Source organism: Ammospiza caudacuta, chromosome 17 (assembly GCF_027887145.1).
Source record: "Ammospiza caudacuta isolate bAmmCau1 chromosome 17, bAmmCau1.pri, whole genome shotgun sequence".
NCBI classification, from domain to species: domain Eukaryota; kingdom Metazoa; phylum Chordata; class Aves; order Passeriformes; family Passerellidae; genus Ammospiza; species Ammospiza caudacuta.
This window is the reverse complement of record NC_080609.1, coordinates 2,170,514-2,195,476: the sequence shown is the minus strand read 5'-3', so window position 1 is coordinate 2,195,476 and position 24,963 is coordinate 2,170,514. Positions and strand designations below refer to the sequence as shown.

The 24,963-nt window shown below is 50.0% G+C and overlaps 2 protein-coding genes across 2 annotated transcripts; one reads left to right on the top strand and one right to left on the bottom strand.

Moving 5' to 3' along the window:
* Positions 1–435: 435 nt before the first annotated feature.
* VRK3 (VRK serine/threonine kinase 3) lies at positions 436–9,664 on the top strand. The gene is made up of 12 exons (XM_058816080.1): positions 436–584; positions 659–984; positions 2,446–2,498; positions 4,843–4,909; positions 5,591–5,675; positions 6,131–6,233; positions 6,565–6,657; positions 6,843–6,975; positions 7,678–7,798; positions 8,062–8,120; positions 8,686–8,835; positions 9,378–9,664. The coding sequence occupies exons 1-11, from the start codon at positions 466–468 to the stop codon at positions 8,832–8,834; spliced, it is 1,308 nt and encodes a 435-aa protein (XP_058672063.1). The 5' UTR covers positions 436–465; the 3' UTR covers position 8,835; positions 9,378–9,664.
* Positions 9,665–9,831: 167 nt separating this feature from the next.
* On the bottom strand, positions 9,832–22,053 carry CCNF (cyclin F). The gene is made up of 17 exons (XM_058816016.1): positions 21,991–22,053; positions 20,429–20,583; positions 19,904–20,010; positions 19,130–19,197; positions 18,483–18,676; positions 18,093–18,146; positions 17,445–17,549; positions 16,842–16,919; positions 16,302–16,453; positions 15,396–15,560; positions 14,410–14,533; positions 13,888–14,068; positions 12,864–12,951; positions 12,388–12,487; positions 11,982–12,112; positions 11,630–11,799; positions 9,832–11,086 (listed from the first exon to the last, which is right to left on the bottom strand). Exons 1-17 carry the CDS (start codon positions 22,001–22,003, stop codon positions 10,689–10,691), a joined length of 2,283 nt encoding a protein of 760 aa, XP_058671999.1. The 5' UTR covers positions 22,004–22,053; the 3' UTR covers positions 9,832–10,688.
* Between the last annotated feature and the right edge of the window lie 2,910 nt (positions 22,054–24,963).

Genomic DNA, 24,963 nt, shown 5'->3' with positions numbered 1-24,963 from the left:
AACACTCGGCCCCAGAAGGCAGCGCTGGGAGCACGGCCTGAACTGATCCCGGGGCTCCGCCGGCCCACACCGGGGCAGGCTGACCACCCGTGTCCCTGCCCGGCCGGTCCACAGGAGCCCAGGGGCTATGGGACCGTCGTGTGCCCCGCTGCCCTTCACATCCCCGCAGCCCCCTCACATCCCCGGTGCCCCCTCACATCCCCGGTGCCCCCTCACATCCCCGGTGCTCCCGCACATCGCCTGTATTCCCTCACAAGCGCGGTGTTCCCTCAGAAGCCCGCATGTCCCCTCAGATCCCCGGTGTTCCCTCACGACCCCCGTATCCCCTCAGATCCCGACGTCCCCTCAGGCCCCGATCCTCCATCTCAGCCCCGCTGTCCCGCCAGGCCGAGGCGCGGCCCGGGGGGCGCCTGCGCCGTGGCGGTGGCGGCGCGGCGGGCGGGCCCGGGCTGCTCCGGCGGGGCCATGCCGGGCAGGAGGGTGCGCGGGCGGCGCGGGACGGGGGCAGGGACACGGACACGGATACAGACGGGGACTCAGACCCCGGAGCGGCCGCGGGCGGAGCTGTCCGGCGGCTCCCTTAGGTGCTGGGGGCGGCGGGAGCGGGGCGGTGGAAGCGGAGCGGCGGACGGGCTCTGACACTGTCCGTGTCCCGCAGGCCCGGCCCGTTCTGCCCGCAGTGCGGGCTCGCCGTGGAACCCACGTTCCGCTTCTGCCCGGCCTGCGGCGGGAGGCTGCCCGCGCTGCCCGAAGAGCGCACCGAGCCCGCAGCGCCGGCCCCGAGCCTGCCGCCAGTCCCCAGCCCCGCCGCCTCCTCCTCCCCGCGGGCGTCCGCGGCCCGGCTGAGGCCCCGCTCGCCCCGCAAGCCCCGGGCCGGCCCGGCCGTGCCGCTCCCGGCGGACACGGTGCTGACGGACCAGGGAGGGCGGCTGTGGAAGCTGGTGCGGCTGCTGGAACAGGGCGGCTGTGGGCTGCTGTACGAAGGTACCGTGGGGCCCGCGGCGGGCAGAGGGCGCCGGGAGGCGAGGGGCGCGGGGTCACCGGTTCTGGCTTCGGCGACAGCTGCCGTGACATCCCGAAACCCCCAGAGGCCGCGGAGTGGGTGACACCGTGGTGTCCGCCGGGCTGGCGGTGACCCGCAGGCTTGCAGGATCCGTCATTCATACAATATTCTGAGCTGGAAGACACCCACAAGTATCTGGGAGTGCAGCTCCTGTCCCTGCACAGACACCCCAACAACCCCACCCTGGGCATCCCTGGCAGTGCTGTCCAAGCTCTCCTGGAGCTCTGGCAGCCCCGGGGCTGTGCCCATTCCCTGGGCAGCCTGGGCAGTGCCAGCACCCTCTGGGGGAAGAACCTTTCCTGAGATCCAACCTAAACCTGCCCTGGCACAGCTCCAGCCGTTCCTCACTGGGCATCTGCCTGTCAGCCACTCTGCCACCAGCATAATGTCAAGCCGAGGCCACACTGCTCTGTTATTATAAAATGTCCATTGTTGGGGCCACACTTCCTCTTTCTCTTTTATTTGTCACACTTCCTCTTTCTCTTTTATTTGCTGGCACTGTACAGGAGTTCCTGTGCTGTAAGTGGTATCAACACCCACCAAATGTCAATTCTCAATGTGTTTTGGGGCCAAAGAAAGCAACCACACCACATAAGCTGCTTCTCAGCCATTTAGTGCTGAAAGTGCTGATCTTTTCAGTCTAGTTGAGAACTTCCACAGGGGAGTTTTTGATCTTCTTCTCTCATTAATTTGGAAGCTGTCCAGGAGGAATTTTTTCCATTACTGAGTTTTGCCTGATGTTTGGCTTTACTTTCTTTTTCACTATTCAAGCTCTTACATAACAAAGTCTAAGCATCCATCTACGTTTTAAAAAAAATGTGATAAAAATCAATAATGGAGGATGCTCTTATAGAAGTAGGTTTTAGGTGATAAGCAGCAGGTAACCTGTGGATAGCACTTGGTCTAAGGGCACAAGAAAAGGAACTGCCCTGAGCCAAGTCATGGCTGCAAATGCTTTTGAAGAAGGGAAGCCACCTACAACTCTAACATCCATACAGAGCAGAGAGACTTGGCATCCCTTACAGACTTGTCAAACCATGGAGTGAGCTGGAGGGAGTGCTCAGCAAATGAATTTGGGGATGCCTTTGAGATTCTACTAATGATCTATTCTTCACATACTCCTCAAAGCCCCCCATACTGTAGCCCTGCCCAGATGCTTCTGTGACTTTAGCAGAACTGCACTGCATGTCAGGGTGCTGAGCTCCTGGAGCAAGGTAAGAATTATTTTGTAGTGATCTGGGAAGTCGCTGTCACAGAGGTTGCTTTGCAAGCTCAAGGGAAAGAAGCAGAGGATGAGTTAATCCAGCTGCACAGGCTGCATTTAATGATGCACAACTTCTTTTCCATGCTCCTGTAACCACATCTGTTCCATCCTTCCACAGCGCAGTCAGCATCTGGAACCTGTCCTCAAAAGCACAGCTACTCCCTCAAACTTGTGAGTTTTGATCTGTTTGGGTAAGGAATAGTGCATAGAGTACTGTGTCCTGACCTGTTTGGCTGAGAGTCTCTGAGAAATTGGGAGAGAGTGGTCAGAGAGGCCCCTGCTAAATTAGGAGATGGATCTAACCTCCTGAGGGTGTTGTGCTGGGATTTCAGTTGGCTTTTCTGCTAAAGGTGTGAAGAAAATGGATATGAGGATTAAAAAAAAACTTGAAGCCTTAATAACAGAAGGCTGCTGCTTTGATTGACCAGGCTCAGGAACCTGCAGAACTGAGCTTGGTGGTGTGAGGTGGAGATCTTGATTAGGGAATGTCCAGACTGTCTTAGTTTGGAAAGACAGGTGTTTGCTAAGGAAAGCAGGAGCCTACCCTGAGATGGAAAATGTAAACCCCCTCCCTCCAAATTGCTATAAATTTTAAATTAAGGGGCTCTCAGGCAAAAAAAATATGGGAGCAGGGAATAAGAGTTCTTTACTAGGGAAGAAAATAAAAGGGTAAAATAAACAATGCAGTACACTAGAACAACACTGACAGAGTCAGAACCCAACCTGACACCCTGTGGGTCAGGGTGTTGGCAGCAGTCCCATTGGAATTGTGGCTCAGCCCTCCTGCAGTCGGGGTGGTTCTGCTGGAGCAGGGATCCTGTAGAAAAGGTGCAGTCTCTTCCTCTGAAAATCCAGTGGAAGAGGCAGCTCCTGTTCCTCTGGGGAATCCAATGGAGAAGCTGTGCTGGTGCTCCAGAATCTCCAGATTATATCTGTGTAGAATGCTTGGCTCTCCCCTCTGGGCTCTCATCTCCCAATGGGATGCTGTAGTTCTTATCAGCCATGCATCAGCCATGCAGTGACATTCAGTAGCTGTTATCAGCAGGTGTCTCCCCGGAGGGAGGAGTGGCTGGGGAAGAGATAAGGAAAACTGCCCACTTAACAGAAGATAGCTGCCATACAGATACAGATGGCAAATAGAATACAATTTGCTTGACAATCCAGGACACAGACCAACTTTTCTCCTCGATGGCAGGGGTGCAACCCTGCTCAAGTCTGGGGAAACTGCAGAGGTTGGAATTTGGTGCTGTGCTGGGTTTGTGTGAGAGCCACCATGGAGACACTATGTAAAGCGAGAGCACACTTTGAAATCAAATAGGAATTATAGTTGGAGTTCCAAGCCAGCTTTCCAGGTACTTGTCAATATCTTGGGCTCTCCAGAAATGTGTTATTTCCAGTAACATCTGTTCTGTCGTGGAAATTCAGTAGATTGATTTTCAGTAGCTCACAAACCAGAGCTGAAAGACTTTTTTGTCTGCTGTGGCTCTTGGGGTTGCTGGTTTGTAGGAGGGCCAGTGCTGACTGATGGCTCTGTAGGGCTCTTGCATGCACTTGGAAAATCCCTCTGCCTTTTGTCAGAGGAGACATGTGAGAGGGTGGAGAAGGAATACGATGTGGATGAGAAAAACCTGCTAAGTGCCAGAAAACTAGAACCAGTCGGTGGGAAGCTGTAATCACTTCTGTAGGCAACACTCCTAACTTCTCTGTGTTTCTTTTGGCTGCTTGGTGGTCTGCTGAGCACTGTGGAGTGTGATATGGCACATGAGAGCATTTTGGCTCTGGGTTTGATGACCCACATGGGCTCACAGGCAAGATGCAGAGTGAAAACCCTCTGTGACATGGTCTGTGCTGTCTGCAGCTGCTGTTCCTCCAGCTTTGATACCAGTTTTGTATCAAACCAGGTAGAATATAACTTTCTGCCCTGCAGGATAGCAGCTGTCCTGAGTTAGTGTTGAGTAGACACGTGTGTTGTGTGTAGGCAAACACAGACATTCTGAGTGTGGACTGTGTGCAGTTGAGGTAACTTGATGACAGCAATACCTCAAATGTTACTAATACAGACTTTCCTGTCTCACTTTCTGACTGCTAGAATAAATGTTACAGCTCTCTGTAGAGACTTGTGTGTTTGTAGAAATGCCCTCATCCCTGCTGTGGCTAAGAAGGTCACCTCTGGCTCCTGCTAACATAACAGCTGTGGGACCACAGCTCTCTCCATGCTGTGCCTGGGCTGCACTGCCTGGCTGTTGTTAACCCTCAGACAGCTGTAAATGGGCTGCTGGAAAGGCCCAGCCTGAGATGGCCCCTCTCCTAGTCTGTGCTGATACTCAGAGTTGATGTGTTTCTTAGGGACAGCATTAAATAGGGAACCAAGACACCTGAGCTCTGCTCTCAGCTCTGTTAGTTGATCTTTGTTTTCTTTAAAAGGAGTAGTTAAGGTCTTATAGCAATCTACCCAAGCTTTCCTTTCCAGCAGGATGTGTGTGGCTGAATTAACACTCCTCCCTGTTCTCTTTAGGATGCCAAAGATGGGAGGATCTACAATGAACAGAATTTCTTCCAGCGAGCTGCAAAGGCAAGCACAGGTTGGTGCTTCTTGTGAGGACAAGGACTAAGGACAACTGGCATTTCCCTCTCATCAGTTATGTGAATCTCTTGGAAGGCCAGAACAGGATAAAATAATCCCCTGCTTGGTTAGTGCCAGAGTGCTGAGGAGTTTGGTCAATGCCAGTTCTCCCAGCAGACAGTGCACATGAGCACAGCTTTCTTGTGCTCCTCACTCTGTCTTGATGTGTCTGGGAGCTGCCCAGCCCTGCAGCCTGTCTCACCTTGGCTCACCCTCCTGTCCTTCTTCCATGGGTGGTTCTGTCAGCAGCTCTCTGGTATTAACTCCATTGATCCCAAAACTTGAGCAAGAACAAAGCTGCCCAGAGAATGTAGGCAAGGGGGATGGAAGAATTTATGTCAAATCTACACTTCTGGCAGAAGTGTAAAAATCTGCTTGTCCCTCATCCTCTCTCCCTCTCCCCTCTCCTTGTTTTCCCCAGCCCTGTAGCAATCCCATGCCACAGCCTGCTCTGGTATTCCCAGAATCTTCCCTGCTCCATTCTTGCACACATGAGACTGGAATTCTGGGGACAGAGTCAGGATGAGAGGCCACTGTCAGCTCTCCAGGGCAGAGCAGACCTTCAGAGGAGGAGAATCACTAACTCCTTCCTCCTGGAGCTCCTCAGCAGCATCTGCTGCACTGTCCTCTTCTCTTGTAGTGGAGAAGTGGAAGAAGTGGCATTCCGTGCCTCTGCTGGGCATCCCCAACTGTGTTGGCTTTGGACTGCATGCAGACAGCTACAGGTGAGGTGACTGAGCTTTTGGGCTGTCTGAGCATCTCTGGCTTTCCCTCTCCTCTGCTTGGTCTCCACTAATCCTTTTGTCATTGCCCCTTGGGCTCCTGAACACTGACACTGCTCCTATCGTGTCTTAAAGGGTTTGCCTCTCATTGCTTTATTTCCTTCAGTCCTTGTGTTGCTGGTGAAGTTACTGCTTTTGCTGCTGCTGCCCTTCAGGCCAGAGGACACCTTATTTTGGTCCTTGACACGTAACCCAAAGGGGAGATTCAGGCTGTGTGTCTGCAACACACGATGAGCACACCTGTCTCCTTTATAAAAGTTTTATCAATAGTCAAGGAAGTGTTTGCCCAGGTCAGCTTGGAGTTGAAGTGGGGTCCAGTGGATCACTTGGCAAGTGTCTGTTGCAGGGTCTCCAAACCAGGTAGGTACTGCAACGTGCAAAGCCCTTTTCTCCTGCAGGTTTTTGGTGTTCTCTGATTTGGGGCGATCTCTTCAGTCGGTCCTGAGCGATGGCCTGCACCTGCTGAGGGAGAAGGCAGCTTTTCAGATTGCAGTTCGTGTGGTATGTGGAGAACCAATCATTCCCAGAAAAGACTTCTGACTTCCTTCTGGATCTCCCAGAGGTGTTTTAAAGCTGGTCCAGGGGCTTGGGTGGGGGTCTCTAAACCTGCTGTAAACTTCAGTAGCATCTTTTGAGCACTGTGTCACTTTGAAGGAATTTGGGATAAGAAGAATGAGAAAAACCTGACCTTTGAACTTGAAGGCTGTGAGATGTGGTGTTTTTAGTGCTCATCCACACGGCCACAGGGAGCTGGGGAAGGTCCAGCTCAGTGACAGCCAGGGTGCTGCAGGAGCCTGCATGGATCTGATATGCTCCCCCTGTTTATTCTCAGCTAGACTGCCTGGAGTACATTCATGAGAATGAGTATGTGCATGGGGACATCACTGCTGAGAACATCTATCTGAACCCAGCAGACCTCACACAGGTAGGGAGCAGGAGCAGTGCTGCCAGGAGAGGGCACTGGAGGTGGGATTGTGACTTGGGATAAGGCAGCCTCCAGGTCCCTGACTTGGGCAGGGCAGCAGGGCAGGCTGTACAGTGCTCAGGCAGGAGCTGTGGGGCAGCCTGGGGGCTGCTCTGCACTCAGGTGGGTGCTGTGTGCTGCTGCAGGTGACCCTGGCTGGCTACGGCTTCGCCTTCCGCTACTGCCCCGGGGGGAAGCACGTGGCTCTGCGCGAGGGCAGCAGGACCCCTCACGAGGGCACGCTGGAGTTCATCAGCCTGGACAGCCACAAGGGCACAGGTGGGTCTGGGTTTGTGACACGTGCTGGCACTGCTGCTTTCCAGGCATTCACATGCACCAGGAGCTGGGTTCCTCTTTGGGCTGTTCACTCCTGCCTCCTGATGGCTGCTGTGTTGGGACTTGCCAGGTCATTCAGTGATTGCAGCAGGGATGTTCTTGCTCCATCTGGAGCTTTGGCTGCTGCAGGCATGTGGGGAATAGAAAACAGAGCCCTTCGTGCTGGCTTAGCAGGGATCTTTTTCAAGCCAGACAGGATCCCTGCCCAAAACAGATTTGCAGCAGGCTGTGCTCTGACCTTGAAGCAATGAGAGCTGGAAAGGCATTTAAATCATAGAATCACTTTTGTTGGAAAAGACCTTTAAGATCATTGAGTCCAGCTGTAAACCCAGCACTGCCAAGGTCACCACTAACCCAAGTTTCCAATTGCCACATATACATGACTTCTAAATCCCTCCAGGGATGGAGACTCCACACTATGCTGGGCAGCCTGTGCCAAATTCTGTCCTTCTCCTGGTTGGGATGTGACTGCTCTTTCACAGTGTTCAGGAAATCTTCCTCCAGGTGCTGGGAGGTGATTCCTGAACTATGTTAGTGGGCTCCCAGGAGTACTGATACCCCAGAGCAAATCCTCATGAAACTCCTGAATTTCTTTACTCCTGTCCCTTCATGAGTGATGTGTGAATGTCTTGTATTTCCCATCAGGACCATCTCGACGGAGTGACTTGGAATCTCTGGGCTACTGTCTTCTGAAATGGCTCTGTGGCACTTTGCCTTGGTCTGATGAGCTGGACAAAGTAAAAGCTGTGATGGAACAGAAAGAAAGGTAGGAGAAATCATCTGTTCTTCTGGGAAATGCTCAGCAGAAAGCAGTGAGGGCGGTTTGTGACTGAAATCCCCAGGTCACAATACACTGTTGGGATGTGGCAAATCCTACAGCCAAGGCTGAGCCTGGCCCCAGGGTGTTTGGTGAACCCCAGATTCTGCTTCATCCAGAACATGGCCAGCTGAATTCAGCCTTTTGGGATTTTTTTTTTTTATCAAAGCCAGGTGCTCAGGTGCCTACTCCATTGCCTCTTCTTCTGACAGGTACAGAAAGGATGTGAGATACCTTCTCCAACTATGCTTCAGGCAGAGATCCATTCCAGGTATGGGCTTGCTCTCAGTGGCAATGGGACTCAGGAATAAAGGACTGCCTGTACCTGAAGGCAGAATTTTCTCTGTGCTGGGGTGCTGGTTCAGAATGGCTTCCAGTGGTGATGGTGACCAAGCATTGCATGGACTGTCTGGCAGGCAGGGAGCAAATCTCGTTTTCTCTACAGAAGAATGAGGGCTGCTTTCCATGATCTGCTCTAATGAACCTTGCTGAAGGGAGAGCTGTGCTGGTGGGTTTAGAAATTAAATACCTGGGGCTAGAGGACACTTCCCCATCCCATTTTGTTGGCCAGAGAAGCTGTGGCTGTCCCATGCCTGAAAAGTGTTCCAAGAGGTAGAAGAAGATGGACTTCATAGTCCCTTCCAACCCAAACCAGTTGGTGATTCTATTTTATGGTATAATTTGGTGATTCTTTGAGCTTTGCATTAGCCTTGGCTTGGTTTTCCTCTCTGCAGCTGCCTGGGTGGGTGGGTGAGCTGGCTGCAGGACAAGCAGCCTGGAATGGCCATTTGGCAGCTGGGGTTTCTGGCTGCTCCCACAAACCCCTTTCCTTGCAGATGCCCTGCAGAACTACCTGGAGCAGGTGCTGGCCCTGCAGTACGAGGACAGGCCTGACTACGCGGCCCTGCGGCAGCTCCTGGGGCAGCCACTGGAAAAGATGAGAGCTTCGGCTTACGACTGTGTGGATGTCCCAGTGGTGCCCTGAGGTGAGTGCTGGCACCTCCTCGTGTGCCAGGTGAGGGCAGAGCAGGCTGGGCTGTGACATCTCTGCAGCTGAAACCAACCTGCTCCTCCTGACATGGCATTCCCTATTGATACCGAGCCAGTGCTGCACAAAGCCAGGCTTAGCCTGTGTTTCCTCAAGTGAAACACTTGCCCAGCAAGGAATACAACAAGGGTTAATAAAGCAAATGCTGAAAGAGCTGCAGGGCTGTGGAGGTGATAACAAAATGCAGACTCAGGCCATCTGGCAATTTTTTGTATATATCTGAAGCTCTGGGCTGTAGTTTTTGCTTTTCTCTCTAAGCCTGTAGCTCTGGTTTTAGTGCCCACCTGCTATTTTAGCCATGAGGCACCTCAGAGTGAGGCTTGATACAGAGCCAGATCTGGTTTTAGTGCAAGGCTGCACCAGCCAAGGCTCTGCATCCAGCAGCAGGAGCACAGAGTCAGCTCTTCACCTAATTTCCTCCTCCTGGGAAGGAATTTAAACTGATTCATCTTCCCCTTTTCTGCTTTTATTTTTTTTCAGATCAAGGAAGAGTTCAGAGCTTTCTGCAGTGAGGCCTTTCCCAAATATATTTTCACTTTTACCAGTTTTTAGAATGAGAGGTTTTTGTGTTTTCTTCTGTTAATGTGACCCAGTGCTGAAGTTTGAGCTGCTGCTGTACCAAATTAATGTGAAGAGACTCCTGCATGGCAGATCAGGGGAAGCAGCAGCTGGAGAACTGCAGTGAAGCCACCATGAGCCAGGAAACTAAATCAGGGATTTTCTCTTTTGAATGAGAGCGGCAGTACATGGTTTTGTAATAAACTTTTGAGGACAACTACCCAAGGCTGCTCTTGTTTATTTGGAAGATTCAAGGCCTCTCTGGAGCTGCTGTTGAGTTTTGAGGGTGATTTGAGCCCTGTGCTCCTTGTGAGATTTGTGTAAATAGCCTTCAGGCAGTGCCACTGCAACCTGACCATCAGGATTCAGCTCAGAGCTAAACCCTGACCTCATCCCAGCAGTTTTCCAGGCCTCAGGCCAGGGAATGAGGGGAAGGAAGACCAGGATCCATCTCTACTAACAAAACAATTTTATAAAAAAACAGTCAATAAACACTCACTACACTGTGTGTAGCTGAATTGTTGCCAATGCCACAGTAAATTGGCAGTCCTGGAGTCCAGTTCCAGTGTTAGCTTCAGTGACATCTTTTTGAAGTCTTGTACCTTAGTATTCCAATTCCTATGTGTTAAGGCACAGAAGGATTTTTCAGGTGAAGAAAACATGGCAACAAGAGAAGAGGCAAATGGAGTTTAAACCATGTGAGAGGTAGGTGAGAGAGCAGCTCAGACCTGCAGTGAGCCTTCATTTACCTCTGGGGTTTTTCAATAAAAACCTTGTGTCAGTGCAGCAAATGCCATAGACAAGAAGAGGGGAGCTGAAGGAGACCTGGACAGAGTAAAAAAGGCAGCACAACCTCAAAATAGGTCTTTCAAGTGGAAGATTCAAGCATAGTGTTACATTCAGAAACTTGAGAACCAATGTCAATTCATTTCATCCATAGTGCCAGGCCTCAGAGAAAGCAAGGGACAGGACAGTTCTTTTCTATCACTAAGAGGGATGATAAAACTGGGCTATGAATTTCACAGAGAGAGCAGAACCTTAGCAGAGGATCAGGCAATAGAGGATACATAAAAAGGCAGCTGTGAATAGAGGAAATAGCCCAGCTGTACAAGATAGACAAGGTTGAAGGGAAGTTATTTTGGAGGTATTTACAATTATTCACTATCATCCCTGTATGACTGCAACAGAAATACGGTTTCTAGAAATCCCGGTAAAGTCAAAAGCATGAAGAAATCAGAGGCTTAAGAAGGCCAAGTTCAGCCTTTCTTCAGTGTGTTCTGCCATGTTTTTTCTCTTGACTTGCCTCCTGTGCAGGTAATGGGGCTGGCACGGCTCCTTGTTCGTGGAGTTGCCGTGGGGCAGTGCTGAGGTAGGTTTGGGAGGAGCTCCAGGGCTGCCTTCAACAGAAGATGTAGGACTGGCAGTGTTGACAGAAGAGTAGCCCGAGCTCCCCTCTGGGTTGGGATTCCTTGGGGTGAGATATGCCCCTGGCAGCTCCCCCTGCCTGTGGGGTGCCCCAGAGCCATCCCATTCCCCAGGCAGGCTGTCCTCATCACTGGAGTCCTGGCCACAGTGCTCTGCAGGGTCCAGGTACAGCACTGTCACATCCAGGATCCCACTGGGGCTGGTCACTGCAGGATGGGAAGAGAGAAACCTTAGTTTGTCCCCATCCAGAGGCAAGCAGGCACTCAGCACAGAGTCAAGCAGAAAAAAGCCAAGCAAGAGTCACCCTTCTGTCTGCTTACACCTGGAGGGCAGGGCATTAAGCTCACCCTCTATTCACACAGCATCTTTTCTTCCCTCAGACTATTTGAACAGGTACTAAGAGCTGTTAGAAAATGAGCAGCCAGGCCCAGGGTCAGCAAAACCCAACAGCTAATTAGTGTTTCTAAGACAGTGGCTCATTCATCACATTTGGTGCACTGCAAACAGCCTGACTCTGAAACTCTGAGCAAATACAAAACCCCTCATCACATTCTGAAGCAGTGCAGAGAAACAGATAAGATACCCCTGACAGAGTTTAACAATTATAACCACGGGGGAAGGGGAAGAGTTTTTCCAGCTGGTCTTCAGCTGAAAGTTTAGGCATCTGGTGCCTGAGAAACAGTTTTAAGTGAAAATGAAAAGACAGGTTTAATCCTCTTGGCTGCTTTTTATAAGAATAAACTGCTCACCATCTCCTTCTCGCTCGCCTTCACTTTCCTGATCACCTTCATAACCAGAGCAGGAATCTAAACTCCAGTCAAGGAAGTTGTCCAGCAGACTTTCTTCCTGGGAGGACAGCTCTGCTGTGGGTGTAGTCACAAAGCTGCCTCTGTCATCTTGAATGCTGTCTTCCCTCCTCCTGTAGCAAAACACCCCAGAAATCATATGTCAAAATCCAAGTCTTTCCCAGCTCTTTTAATAGGTATGTCAAGATGGTGACAGGAAAATGGACTGTATTTAGGAATTAACCTCAGGGTACCAGAGAGGAGGAAAGGCTCTGGCTGATCTTCAGAGCTGCTGACAGCCATGCATTATGCTCACCTTTTAGCTCTCTTTCCAGAGGGAGAGCTGAGGAAAGTCTGAATTTCCACTACATTCCTGTGCAAGGGACTGGGCTCTGGGTCCTTCTGTTTCACACCCAACAATGAGCAGAGCTGGCTGTAACTCATAACCTAAAATATTAAATAAATAAATAGATTTTAAAAAGTCAAAGCACCTGTAAGAATTGGATCATGAGATTCTTATGAGAACTAAATAGCCAGAAGGACACTATTTATTTTCTAGGAGAAATCTATCCCAGTGAGTTCTTCCCACAGGCACTCAAACATCAGTTAAGAGTCCCTGCAACTCAATTTTTGAACTCTCACTTTATTCACACAGCCTGCCATGGGACAGCAGCTCTGCTCTGGGTGTCAGCCAGCAGCAGATGCAGCCACAGCTCACCCACCTGTTCTTTGCCAATTTCTTCATAGCGCTCATCTTCAAATCGCTGTTTGACTGCCATGAGGGACACCTGCCTGTAATCCTTTGGGACATCATCATGGAAGCTAGAAAGAAAGATTGAAACCTCTATCTTACAATGCATTCTATGAAACAGTATTAAGAAAACCTGCCAAGTTAGATAATTTTCCTCTGTCGCTCAGTGGTGTGCTAAGGGAGTTGGTGTTTCAGCAGCTTCATCAGGACACCTGGTGGCTTCTAAGCATGTGAACATCTAATTCCTTTTCTGTCCCTGTTTTCTGTGAGCCAGGGCCAGAAGAGCTGTTCCTGAACTGGACCTTAGTGCCTTGTGGCAGGGGAGCAAGGCAGCTAACCAAAGGCTCTTCCTTCCCTGGGAAGGGCTGACTGTACAGGTGCAGCACATTTGCCAGAGCTGCAATCCAAGTACTCCTGTGTCCCCTCAAAGAGTCCCAAAACAATTACCACTTTTGGTGGAGGCTCAGCACGCAGGGCAAGAGGTCTTCTTGAGAGAAACCAGTGCACTCAGACAGCTGGCTGGTCCAGGAGTGTGCTGGAGAAGAGAGTACATATTCAGATATTGAATTACATATTCATGAAGTGTAGTAGTTCTGTAGTGAGTCAGCTTATTTTCTTTGATAGGTTAAGGATCGTGATATTTGCAAGCTTATATCTGTCCATAGTTTGTTCAAGTTCACAGCTGGCTTTAAGGACAGGTTTATGTGCCAAACTGATGTTAGACCTAACAACAGAAATCTTCAGGCTCATTTAAATCAAAGCCTGCAGAGTCTGATGCTAACACTCGAGTTCATCTCTGCTATTAAGAGGTAAAATAGACTCAGAGAATCATGGAATGGTTTGGGTTAGAAGGGACTTCAAAGCCCATCTCATTCCACTCCCTGCCATGGGCAGGGACACCTCCCACTATCCCAGCTTGCTCCAAACCTTGTCTGACCTGGTCCTGGACACTTCCAGGGATCCAGGGGCAGCCACAGCTTCTCTGGGCACCCTGTGCCAGGGCCTGTCCACCCTCCCAGGGAACAATTCCTTCCCAATATCCCATCTAACCCTGTCCTCTGGCAGTGGGAAGCCACTTCCCCTTGTCCTGTCTCTCTAGACCCTTGTAAATAGACTCTTGTCCACGTCTCCTGTCAGCTCCATTCAGGTATTGGAAGGTCACAATTAGGTCACTCTGAAGCTTTTCTTCTCCAGGCTGAACAATCCCAGTTCCCCCAGCCTTTCCTCATAGCAGAGCTGTTCCAGCCCTCTAATCATCTGGGTTGCCCAATACAGCCAAACAGGCTGAACTCAGCTCTTCATTTTGACTTCTTACACCTGTCCCCTTCTTCTCCACTCCTCTGTCCACCTCCCCCAGCCAAGTGATTGGGACATCTTGCCTAAAGACAAACTAACACCCAAAAACCCCCAAAAAATCTCCCTAGAAAGAGAAGGCAGACTGGCAGCCTGTGCTTGAGGTAAGATGGGTTACCTTGCCCATGCAGGATCTTGGCCAGCAGCAGAGCAGCAGCAGCCAGCCGGGCTGGGGAGTACACACTGAGGCTCGTGTTCAGGAGGGACAGCTCACAGATGAAGCTGTAAAGGTGAAGAGTTCTTCTCTCCAGTGAGACAATGCTTGACAGAACTTCTTTGTAGTCCAAAATGGTGGGCATCTAGTGCAGAAAGGAGAAGTTGGAAATACAAGACCAGCACAAAGAGTTTAGAACAGCTGTTTCCAGGTGCTGGATTATATTTGTTTGGGGCTTTTTTTCTTAACTACTACACTGACATTGATGCATTCTCCAGTGACAGAATAAATGGCCTCTTAAAATTGAAGTTTTAATCTACAGAAGGCAGAGGGTTCTGTATCTGCATGCTCTGAGACATGCACAGGTTCCACAGTTGATTGAGAACTCTGACTTAAACCCTCAACTCATGAGATAGGAACTGCTACTGCCTGACTTGAACAGCAACCCAAGGGCAGGGAAATACTCCATCCACTGTCCAAACTCACCCTTATCTTTCCTTCTAAGGCAGAAATGATCTCGCCCATCATTCTGACCAACTCTTCATATTTGTAGGAGTTGTCTGTCAGCCACACAGCTTCCCGTATCGTCAGCATCTCTTTGCTGATGAAACTGCAATGTTAAATATTAAGTTAGCCCCAGCAGAAAGGGGATTTGTGCACTTACAGCAGATAACTGCACCCACAATGACCAGAGTTAAACAACTTCACAAGGTACTTTCCCAGGTAGACCAGCAAAGAATTGCAGCTCTTTATTTCACCTGTAAGATGGAACCACCTACTAGAACATTCCTAATTTGGAATGTTCTTCCTCTTACAGAATTCTTGGCTGTGAGAGTGGTGAGACTCTGGCACAGGTTACCCTGAGAAGCTGTGGCTGCCCCTGGATCCCTGGAAGTGTCCAAGGCCAGGTTGGACCGGGCTTGGAAGCATCCTGGGATAGTGGAAGGTGTTCCTGCCCATGGCAGGGGATGGGATGAGATGATCTTTAAGATCCCTTCTAACCCAATCCAGTCTGTGATTCTCTGATCCTAATTCTTCATCTATGAAGCCTCTCCTAGGTTAATATGCAAGATATTAAGGAGAATACCACAGAAGGATAATCTTCCACCACACCATGCAGTTCATCTGAGTGTACACAGGCTCAACTATGGAATGCTGCTGCTTTTATTCCTTTCCAGCTTTCTCACGCCAATATGGTGTCAAACACTCCAGTTGCTGATGGAATGCATTTAGAGCAATCCACAACTATGACCATGTGTTTAAATAAGAAAAAAACCTTCAAGAAACTACCTTTTTTACCTCATTTACAGAGTCTGTGTTTGCATGTAAACACAGTTAAACAGCAATCAAAGTAGAGGAAAGTCAAAGAGCCTTTCCAGTATTACAAGCAAGGAATGGGGAAGAAGTTTGAGGTGCAGGAAAGCATTTGGAAGATCATAATGACCACCTCTGCTCAGCAGCCAGAACCTCACCGTGTGCAAATGACCATGCAGGCTATTCCCAAAAGCTGGAGCCGAGCACGAGGCACAGGTCTCAGCGTCAAGTAACGGTCCACACACCCCACTGTCATGTGCAGGCACAGGCTAGAAAAGTCCTTCATGGTAGCCACTTCCACCAGCCAATCCACCAGGATATACCTAGGACAGCAAGAGAGACTTATGGAAGAACTTGGGAAGTGGTGTCCCACACTATGACATCCAGCTGGAGAATGAGCCAGGCCAAGCAGAGCAGTGACAAATAAATGTCCCTGTGATGCCTCCCAAGAGAAGAGCCAACTCCCTCCAGTGGGGTTGTGGCTGTGGTGGATCCTCCTGCAGCCCTCCTGCCAAACCTGCCTGCTCCATCCCCTCCCTGCACAGCAACACACACAGTGTGGGGAATAAACAGGAGTTGGAGATGTGTGTGTGGTCACAGGGCCACGATCCCATTGCCATTACACCCATGTGGCTGCAATGCTGCCATGCATGGTTATGTACTTGTTTAGGAAAGCAATGCCAGCAGAGGGAAGTGGTGGAGCTGCCCTACATGTGAGAGAACAACTGGAATGTATCAAGAACTGCCTAGGGAAGGATCCAGAACTCATCCCTAAGGATTAAGGGGCAGGCTAACACAGATGACACTGCTGCAAGTGTTTATTCAGAAAAAGGGAGTCAATGGGGACTTTGGACAAGGCCTGAAGTGACAGGACAAGGGAGAATGGTTTCACATTGACAGATGGCAGGGCTAGATGAGATATTAGAAAGAAATTCTTCCCTGTGACGGCCATGAGACCCTGGAACAGGTTCTCGAGAGACACTGTAGAAGGATTGTAGAGACACACAGGGAAACAGAGAATAGTTTTTGTTGTGGGGGTCTCACTTCTGGATCCAAATTCCTACCTCATTATTTCATTCATTCCTTTCTGCACAGTGAAGATGCTTTGCTTGCTGATAGGAAGGGAAGCTTGAAAGATTTGAGAAACCATTTCCCTGGAAGATTTTGCTTCTAATCCTAGTTGGTTTCCATTCCCACAAGCTTTGGCTAAAGCTATCTGTAGTAGAGAGAACACAAAAGAAAGTATGTTTATTTTACCAAATGCAAACTAAGGCAGTAGAGGATGGTCCTCTATTTTTCCTGCTGAAAACACTGAACATGGCAAACTACTTGAAAGTAGTTCTTAGTTTGGTTTAAATGTTGAGCACACAGATTATTTGGGGCCAGTCTTTCAAGTCCATCAAAAGATGCATCTTTACTCCATTCTGCCACCAGTGTGCTGCAATTTCTCAAAGAAGAGATACAGACATGCAGAGGAGATACAGACATGCACATAAAGACAATACTCAGCAATGCTGGTCCTGCTTCTAAAAAGAGAAATTTAAACCTACAATGGCAGCACAGAAAGGACCAAATAAAGACTGTAACTCTGGGAAAGATCTTACCTGTGCTTCCCAGCAGCCCTTGGCTGCGTAGTCTCGTAGCTTCCTGAGACTTTGGAGGTACCTGCCAGGATCCGACATCTACAGAGAGGAACACAGACAGATGTAAAAACTCACAGCCTTTACACAACAAACAGAAGGGCTGGAGCACCAGTATCCAGAGAAAAACACTGCCTGGAGGTACATCTATTATTTCAGCAACAAGTCTCTTTCTTATCATGACACCGCTGTTTTTAAGAACCTTTTTTCCGCCTCACAGGAAATGAGAGCAGTCACTCAGGATTCCAAGGGGGCAGCTTTGGCAGATTTATTAAAGACAAGGCAGGAGCCTCCTGCTCCTGCTCCCCAGAGCCCTGGGATCACTGGCCAGCAGTGCTCAGGCCTTCAGCAGAGTTGGAATAAACTTCTGTGGCACCTTGGCTACAACTGCTCATAGCCTCATTTCAGACACCAGAGCTCATTTCAGAGAGTTCTTAGCACTCTCCTTGTTTATGAAGAAGGTAAGCTCTGAGGAACAGCAATTGCTTTCTGAGGACATTCCTTGCACATAACAGAGATCCAGAAGTTAGTGTAAAAGTTGTTTGGAGACAAAAAATGACTACTTACAGCAGCTTTTCTGTTGTTTTCCCAAAGGAGGTAGGAGCTGATTAAACAACCCTGTTTTGAAGATTCTTCAAGCATTTCAAGGGATTCTTTCTTTTTTCCTTCATCCTAAAAACAAAAGATATATATTGGTATTCCTTCTGTCCAGACAAGTGGCTGCCTCAACACTTCAGAAGCTACAGAAAACTGTGCTAAAGCTACAGAGCAGAATCCATCCCTTGGGAATGCCCTTCAGCCTCTGAGGAATGCTCCCCCATCCACTCAGTGCTGCCATTTGCAGCTGCAGGCTCTGAGAGCAGTTAGTGCTTTTCCTCAGCCAGACAAATGCTTTTTGGCTTGCTTGCCACTGAAGGCTTTTTATTTTATTTTTTGTTTCACAAGGCATTACAACTGGAAGGCTTCCTTTGAGACCTGAACATACTGTAAGCCCATGATTAAACCAAAATTAATTTCACCATTTGTACAATTCAATAAAGTAAGTTAATAATGTTCCTTTAAGCAACCAGTGAATTAAACTCATGAGAACAGAAACTCCTGGGACCCTTGAGGAGTAAAAGAGCATCTGGCTGATTTATGTTTTTAATCGAGGTAAACAACATTAGCATCACCAGAAAAAAAACCAAATCCAAACCCATCAGAAATACTGCTCACCTCAAAGAAATTCAAAACCTTTGCCAAGCTGTGGAGAATAGATCCTTTCTGAGCCTGAAGAAAGCATCAAAATAAAGCATTGTTAAACCACAGCAATTCTTGCTAGTAATTTCAGACTACAGTTATCTTTCAATCATTCTTCCCCCTTGCTTTTCTCTATGTTTTGTTATCCCTGAGATAGCACTGAACCTCTCCAAAGAGACAATACAGGCCTCCAGCACTCATGATCTATCATGTGCAGTTTTGCAATAAAGTCAATAAATGACTGAGCCACAGTTGTTGAAGCAACAAGAGCAGAGGAGGCTCCTCAGGGAAACAAAAGTATTCTTTCCAAAATAACAAGAAGCAATTCCTGAGCAGGGTAAAACCAAGGGCAGAGAGAAACCTGACCTTGTCAAGCTGACACTCTGCCTTGAGACTCTCGAAGACCACAGCCTTACAGCAGCTGCCAGAGAAGGACCAGGGAGGACGGATGAAGAGCCAGATAAAGGGGACTGCACACACATTCAGGTGCTCTGCCAAGCTGAAGTAGTGAGATGCCTTTATTCCGTTCACTTCTGCACGCCCATGGCCCGTGATGGACACTGAACCAGAGAGAAAGCCAGGAATCAAGTGGAGTTTGTTCACAATGCCTGCCTGGCATTCAGTCAGGCCAAGACAGACAAGAGGAAACAAACAGGAAAAGATCGAACTGTCGAACTGTCTCTGTCATTTAGAGCCTTAGAAATCATGGAGGTTGCTAAAGAAGAAAAATCTTAACTACAGTCAGGCTTTAGGAACACATAACGTGAGTTCATTCTGCAAATACCAACTGCCTTGCCAGGACCCTGTGTCAGGAGGCTCCTCCTGTCACTTGTCAGGCCCTTTTGATACATTTATCCCGCTGCCAAAGTAGCTGAGTTTCACCACAAGTTTGCAGAGGGTAATTCCTAACCCTGAATTCCCAGTGGCAGCTTTGTGGCCAGTGCCTAAGCAGAGCAATGTAAAATTCCTCATGCCACGTTCCCCAAAGCCCCAGGACAAGCTCCCACACTTACAGCCTTCGTTGTACAGGTACGCCAAGCTCAGCTTCACAGCAGCTTCAAAGTTCCCACTTTCAGCAGCCCTGAAGGGCAAACAGAGAAGGCACTGGAGGTTAAAATCCTTCCTAGCACCAGAATCCACAGTTTGGTCCTTGTGCCCTCAAGGACATGCATCAAAACATGAAGCCCTTGTGCTCCTGCCTCCCAAAGTGATGTGCACATACTGCTCTGCCTCAAAAAGAAGTGACACTCAGAAGCAAAACCATTATCGTGGCATTTAAATGTGTTGAAGAAATCTCTGACACCAATGGATCCCCTTCAAATCAGATGGATAAAAAGATGCTCCCCATCTTTTTGAAGCAGATTTATTGTTACCCTTTCAAACTTTGTTACTGAAATTCACCTGTTTTTCAATACACTGGTTTGCACAAGAAGGGACCGAGCCAACTTAGAAACAGGATTATTCTCTGGAGTCCCTGACCTCACTTGTTCATTCACATGGGAACACCACAAAGAGGTTTTAGGGAATGTGTTATGTTCCAATCTGGAATATTAATGACTGTGAAGAGAGATAACTTTGGTATATGCAATAGGGCCTGCTCTAGTTAAAGAGAGAGCAGTGACCAGCAGCAGCTCAGACCTGAAACTTTTTTTCATTGCCAAAGCAAATATTTCCCCTCTTTGTACAACTCAGATCCCACAATTACACTGGGGACTGATTAGAAAAGTTAATCTTCCTTCAAACATCATCTTCTAAAAGGTCAGAGAACTTTGATGTTTAAAACTTACCTTTCAAACATCCTCAGATGGTTTGGAGATGGCCACAGGTCTTGGAAACTTGCATGTGCCCAAACACTGGAATGATTATCTACAAGGTATTTAAGATGTGAGTGCACCTGCATGGAGGGAACACAGAATAATGATTACCAAAATAAAAGGACCAACAGAAAAACAGGTCTTTGCAATCTTATTTTAGAGAAGTAACTAACTGATCACAAGTTATGTTTAACTTGCTGCCTGCCTGATAACCAGTAAGGCAAGAGATGCCAAACCAAACCTATTTATTCAGCCACAATAATCTGGCAAGACAATTTCCACAGAAAAGATACAAAAAGCAGTCAAATACTGCTGCTACTCTTAACTTGAGCAGTGAGAAGTGAAATTGTCCCTGGGATAGCAAAAATCTCAACCCTGCAGGCAGTCTTTGGGTTTGTTCAGGTTCTGTGACATGGGATGCCTGTTGTGTGTGCAGCCCAGGCTCCTGGAGGCAGAGCTGAGCCCTGAGCCTGGCACAGGGGAAGCTGCAGCACTTACAGCTCTGACTGAGAGGATGTCTGCAGCAGGGAGGCCCTTCAGGATGTGAAACAGAACATCCTCGGGGAGGTTCAAGAACGTCAGGACTCGAGGCCGTTTTATTATCCTTCGCTTTGAAGGGAAAGAAAAGCATCTGGAACACCTACAGTGAACCACTGGAAAAGAAAAACACAGGACACCTCAGTTAGTGATAGAACAGCACAAGGAAAAAAGGCACTACACGGTAGTACACACATACACAGGTGTTCACTTGAGCACCTCTTCACTGCAGCACAGGACACGGCAAACACATTAACCAGGCATATACAGCTCATGCCTCATAATGCCACAAGACTAAAGTACAGAGCAGAAAGAGCTTGTTTAAATTGGTTAATGAAGCCAAGAGACTCAGAAGGGGTGGCTCAAGCTCAAGTGCTCTTCAACAAGAGCCCCTCTGAGCCCTGACTCCTATGACCATGTGTAGTGGTGACAAAGAGTTCAGCTGTCCCTGTTCAGTAGTAACAAATAGTTTAACTGTCACTACTGTCACTTCATCTACCTCCCCCAAGCCCCAGCTTTTCCTTCTCAACTGACAGCAGTCCCTGGAACATAACCAGAGATATTAAGAAGACAACCAAACCTACTCAAACCTATCTTTCCAAGCAGTTGCTGCCAGGAATGCTAATGGAAGATCCATTGCCTATATCTTCTGGAGTATTATTTCAAGGCAATATTTATACACACACACGGACATATTTATGAATACAAAATGTATTATCCTCAGCAGTATTATTGCCATGAAAATGAAATGGACACGCAAACTAGGATGCCAGTTCAGCCCATAGACCACCCAAATAGGGACCAGGAGGTACACGAGCAACTCAGTGAAAACTCAATTTCTACAGACAGGAAATGGCACAGGTTCATTTCCAATGTGTTGCTTCACAAAACCAGAGTGGTTTAGGCTGCAAGAGAACTCTGGGGGTCACCCACTTCAACCGTCCGGCCAAGCAGGGCAGAACCACATCCAGGGGGGTTTGAACAACTCCAAGGATGTGGATCCCACCATTGCTCTGGGCAATCAAGTACCATCGTTCAGCCACCCTTACAGTAAAAAACCACTTTCTCTTACTTTTGAATGGGGTTTCCTGCACAGTCCTGCGAACTCACAGACGCCCGAGAGGTTTTCCCACGCGCAATACACATCCTGACCCCTCGGCTTTGGGGCCAGGCGCGCTCAGGCACAACCGCCAGGCACGGCCACGGCCCCGGGGTCACAGCAGGGCTGAGGCACGGCCCCGGCGGGGGCACAGCACCGACAGAGCCGAGCCGAGCCGAGCCGAGCCGGGCCGGGCCGGGCCGCACCGCCCCCGCCGCGTTTGAATTTGGGCGCGCAGCCGCGGGCCCGGCCCCTCAGCCGCTGCCGGTCCCGGCGGTCCCTCAGCCCAGCCTCAGGGTATCCCGTTATCCCCCGCCCTCAGACCCCCTGAGGAGGCGGCCGGCAGGCAGAGCCCGCTCTGGAGCCGCCCCTCAGAGCTGGAGAACCAGCAAACAGCAACACCCGCGGGCAGATCCGCACTCACCGCCCGCCTTCATCGCGGCGCGCCCGCGGGGATTGCACGGACGGACAGAGCGCCCTGCCCGGCTCCGAGAGAGCGGCACGGCCGTAGGAGGGACCGGAGCGCCGGGGGCGGGCGGGGAGCGTGGGGCTGACACGCCCCGCTCGCAGCGCGGGCGCGCCCAGTGAGCGCCGGGAGCCGCGGGAGCTCCGCCCGCCAGACCCGCCCGCCGCGCCACCGCCCCGCCCACCGCCCGCGCGCACTTGTTTTAAACACAGCAGGCTCTGTCATTGGCCAGGATGCCGATGGAGGCGGGGCCGTACCGCCCCTCGCGCTGTGATTGGTCGGCGAGGATGCGAATTCGAATTGGAGCAGTTGGCGGTTCAAACCTGCGGCGCAGCGGCGCATGCGCCGGAGGCACGGCGCCCCCTGCCGTGCGGGGCCGTTCAGTGAAGCGGGGGCGCAGCGCTTCCCCTCGCCGTGAAGCCGCCATGTTTCCGCCGTCCCGTTATCCCCGGCCGGCGGCGGGTGTGGGGCACAGCGGTGGTCCCGGCTTTCCGACGGGCTCGGAGTCTCTTTTCCTGTCTCGGCTCCAGCCGGCAGCAGCCATCTCTGCTGGTGCTTTGTCGCTCACAGTCACTTTTGCTTAGCCGAGGCTGCCTGACCGAGGTAGCTGTTGAGGGGGGCGGTGGGGGCTTATTGCTGCCTGATGATCTCCACCTTGAACATTCACTGAGGGCGTCCATGCTGGAGCTAAAGCATGGGGGAGGTTGTTGCATGTCCCAGCCTGGGCTGGGGGTGACCTGCTGGACAGCAGCTCCACAGAGAAGGCTCTGGGGGTCACAACTATCCTTGACCAGCCCTGTGTCCTGGGGCCAAGGTGGGGGATCCTGGGGTGGGAAGGGCATTGCCAGCAGGTCAGGGACAGGGTCCTGCCCATCTCTTCAGCCCTGGTGAGGCTCATCTGGAATGCTGTGTCCAGTTCTGGGCTCCTCAGAACAGGGTGGACATGAAGCTCCTGGAGTGGGTATAGAATCATAGAATGAAGGGGACCTGAAGGACCATCTGGTTCCATTCCATGCCATGGGTAGGGATGCTTTCCACTATCCAGGTTGTTCCAACCCCTGTCCAGCCTGGACTTGGAGAGGTGGGATGGCCACAGCTTCTCTGGGCAACCTGTGCCAGGACTCACCTCCCTGACAGCCAAGAATTTCTTCCTAATAAACTAACCCTATCAGAGTGAAGCCATCCCTTCTCTCTTTCCAGGCCTGTGTCCCAAGTCCCTCTCCACTTCTCTTGAAGGCCGTTTAAATACTGGAAGGGGCTCTATGGTCTCCCTGGAGTCTTCTCTTCTCCAGGCTGAACACTCCCAGCTTTCCCAGCCTGGCTGCAGAGCAAGAGGGTTCCAGCTCTTGCAGCATCTCTGTTGCTTCCTCTGGACCTGCTGCAGCAGGTCCACAGAGGGAAGGCGATGAAAGGACTGGAGCACCTCCCTGACAAGGAAAGGCTGAGGGAGCTGGGGCTGTTTGGCCTCAAGAGGACACACAGCTGAGAGTGGCCCTCGTCTGTATCTGTCAGTATCTGCAGGGAGAGATCAGAGCATAAGACCAGGATCTACTCTGTGGGGCCCAGCACAAGAGGCAATAGGCAAAAAGTAAAATACAGGATATTCCACCTGAACACGAGAAAGAACTTTTCTGTGAATGTGACTGAGCACTGAAGAGACTTCCCAGAGAGGGGGTGGACTCTCCCTCAGTGGAGATAATCAAAACCCACCTGGCCACAGCCCTGTGTCATGGCACCCTGCTTGAGCAGGGAAGTGGGACCATTTGATCCACTGTGGTCTTTTCCAGCCTGAACCATTCTGTGATTCCTGGTGGGGGAAGGAGCCAGGGGCTGCCTGGACAGAGTCTGTTTCTGATGTCCTGAGCTGCAACCTTGCCCCGTCTCTCCCCAGCACACCCCTGTTCCTGGCCTTTTGTGGGGGTGAGGGGGAATTAGGCAAACAATTGGGACTCAAAGTTCAAACCTGAGTACAGGATTCAGAGCAAAGCCCTAAACCTCATAAGGCAAAGGGCAGAGCAGGATAAGGAGGTGTACTGAAAAGGCTGGTAGGCAAACAAAGCAATGTAGGGAAAAGCAGATATTGAATTCGCTCAGCTGAAGAATCTTGTGAATCTTAAGATTCACAAGAGTGAGAAGAGGAGCTCTTGTTTTGTAGGACAGGAAATGACTGCACCCCAATTACTGGTGGCTGGAAGGTTTCCCAGGGTTGTACTGTGACTAAACATCAATCCCAGCAGAGCTGAGGTTTCTTCCTGCTAGCGTGTATGAGATTTGTTTGAGAGTTTTACAAGCACTTCTCATTGCTAGAACATGAACTTCTGGATGCTTCTCTGCACCCTCACCCTTTCACCTGCAAGGGGTTGCAATGGCTTTGAAATCTCACTAGAGATCTCATTTTATGGTTGGGGAGGCTGAGCTTGAGAAGCCTGATAGCTTCTCTGAGCCCACCCCACAGTGCTGGCCTTGCTGGCCATTTCACCGTGTGCATTGTCCCCTAGTCCCTTTGGTGAGGTGACCCCAGAGGGAGGAGCAGCTATGGACAGTCCTCCTCCTGTCCAGCCCCACCTCCATCTCCATCTGCGAAACTGTGTCATGTTCCTGCGAGCACAGCAGCTGCCAACATGGAAAAGTGGCACCAGGAGCACAGGGAATATTTAGATTCTTTTAATTGAGAAGCAATTTGAGTTAAAAAGTTAATCATGCTGTCAGCTTCTGTTCCTCATTTTTTCTCCCCCTCACAGCTGTTTCTGTCAACTAAAAATAAATTGAGCCAGCAAACAAAACATGAATAATCAGCTGCCTACAGAGAGCTCAGATCCCAGCAAGAGATGCTCCTTGGGTGATCTGCAGTGCAGAGTCCCCTCAGGTAGATCCCATCCTTCCCAGACATGGCAGCAGAAGAGGAAGGCATGGAGAGGGTTATATTTGAGG

Coding starts and splice junctions, on each gene's coding strand:
- VRK3 (XM_058816080.1), top strand. CDS start 466: ATGCCGGGCAGGAGGGTGCGCGGGCGGCGCGGGACGGGGGCAGGGACA. Junction 2,499..4,842: donor ACAGCTACTCCCTCAAACTT/GTGAGTTTTGAT, acceptor TGTTCTCTTTAG/GATGCCAAAGATGGGAGGAT. Junction 6,658..6,842: donor ACCCAGCAGACCTCACACAG/GTAGGGAGCAGG, acceptor GTGCTGCTGCAG/GTGACCCTGGCTGGCTACGG.
- CCNF (XM_058816016.1), bottom strand. Junction 16,920..17,444: donor AAAACAACAGAAAAGCTGCT/GTAAGTAGTCAT, acceptor TCCTCTCTGTAG/ATGTCGGATCCTGGCAGGTA. Junction 12,488..12,863: donor CTGAGCCTCCACCAAAAGTG/GTAATTGTTTTG, acceptor CTTTCTTTCTAG/CTTCCATGATGATGTCCCAA.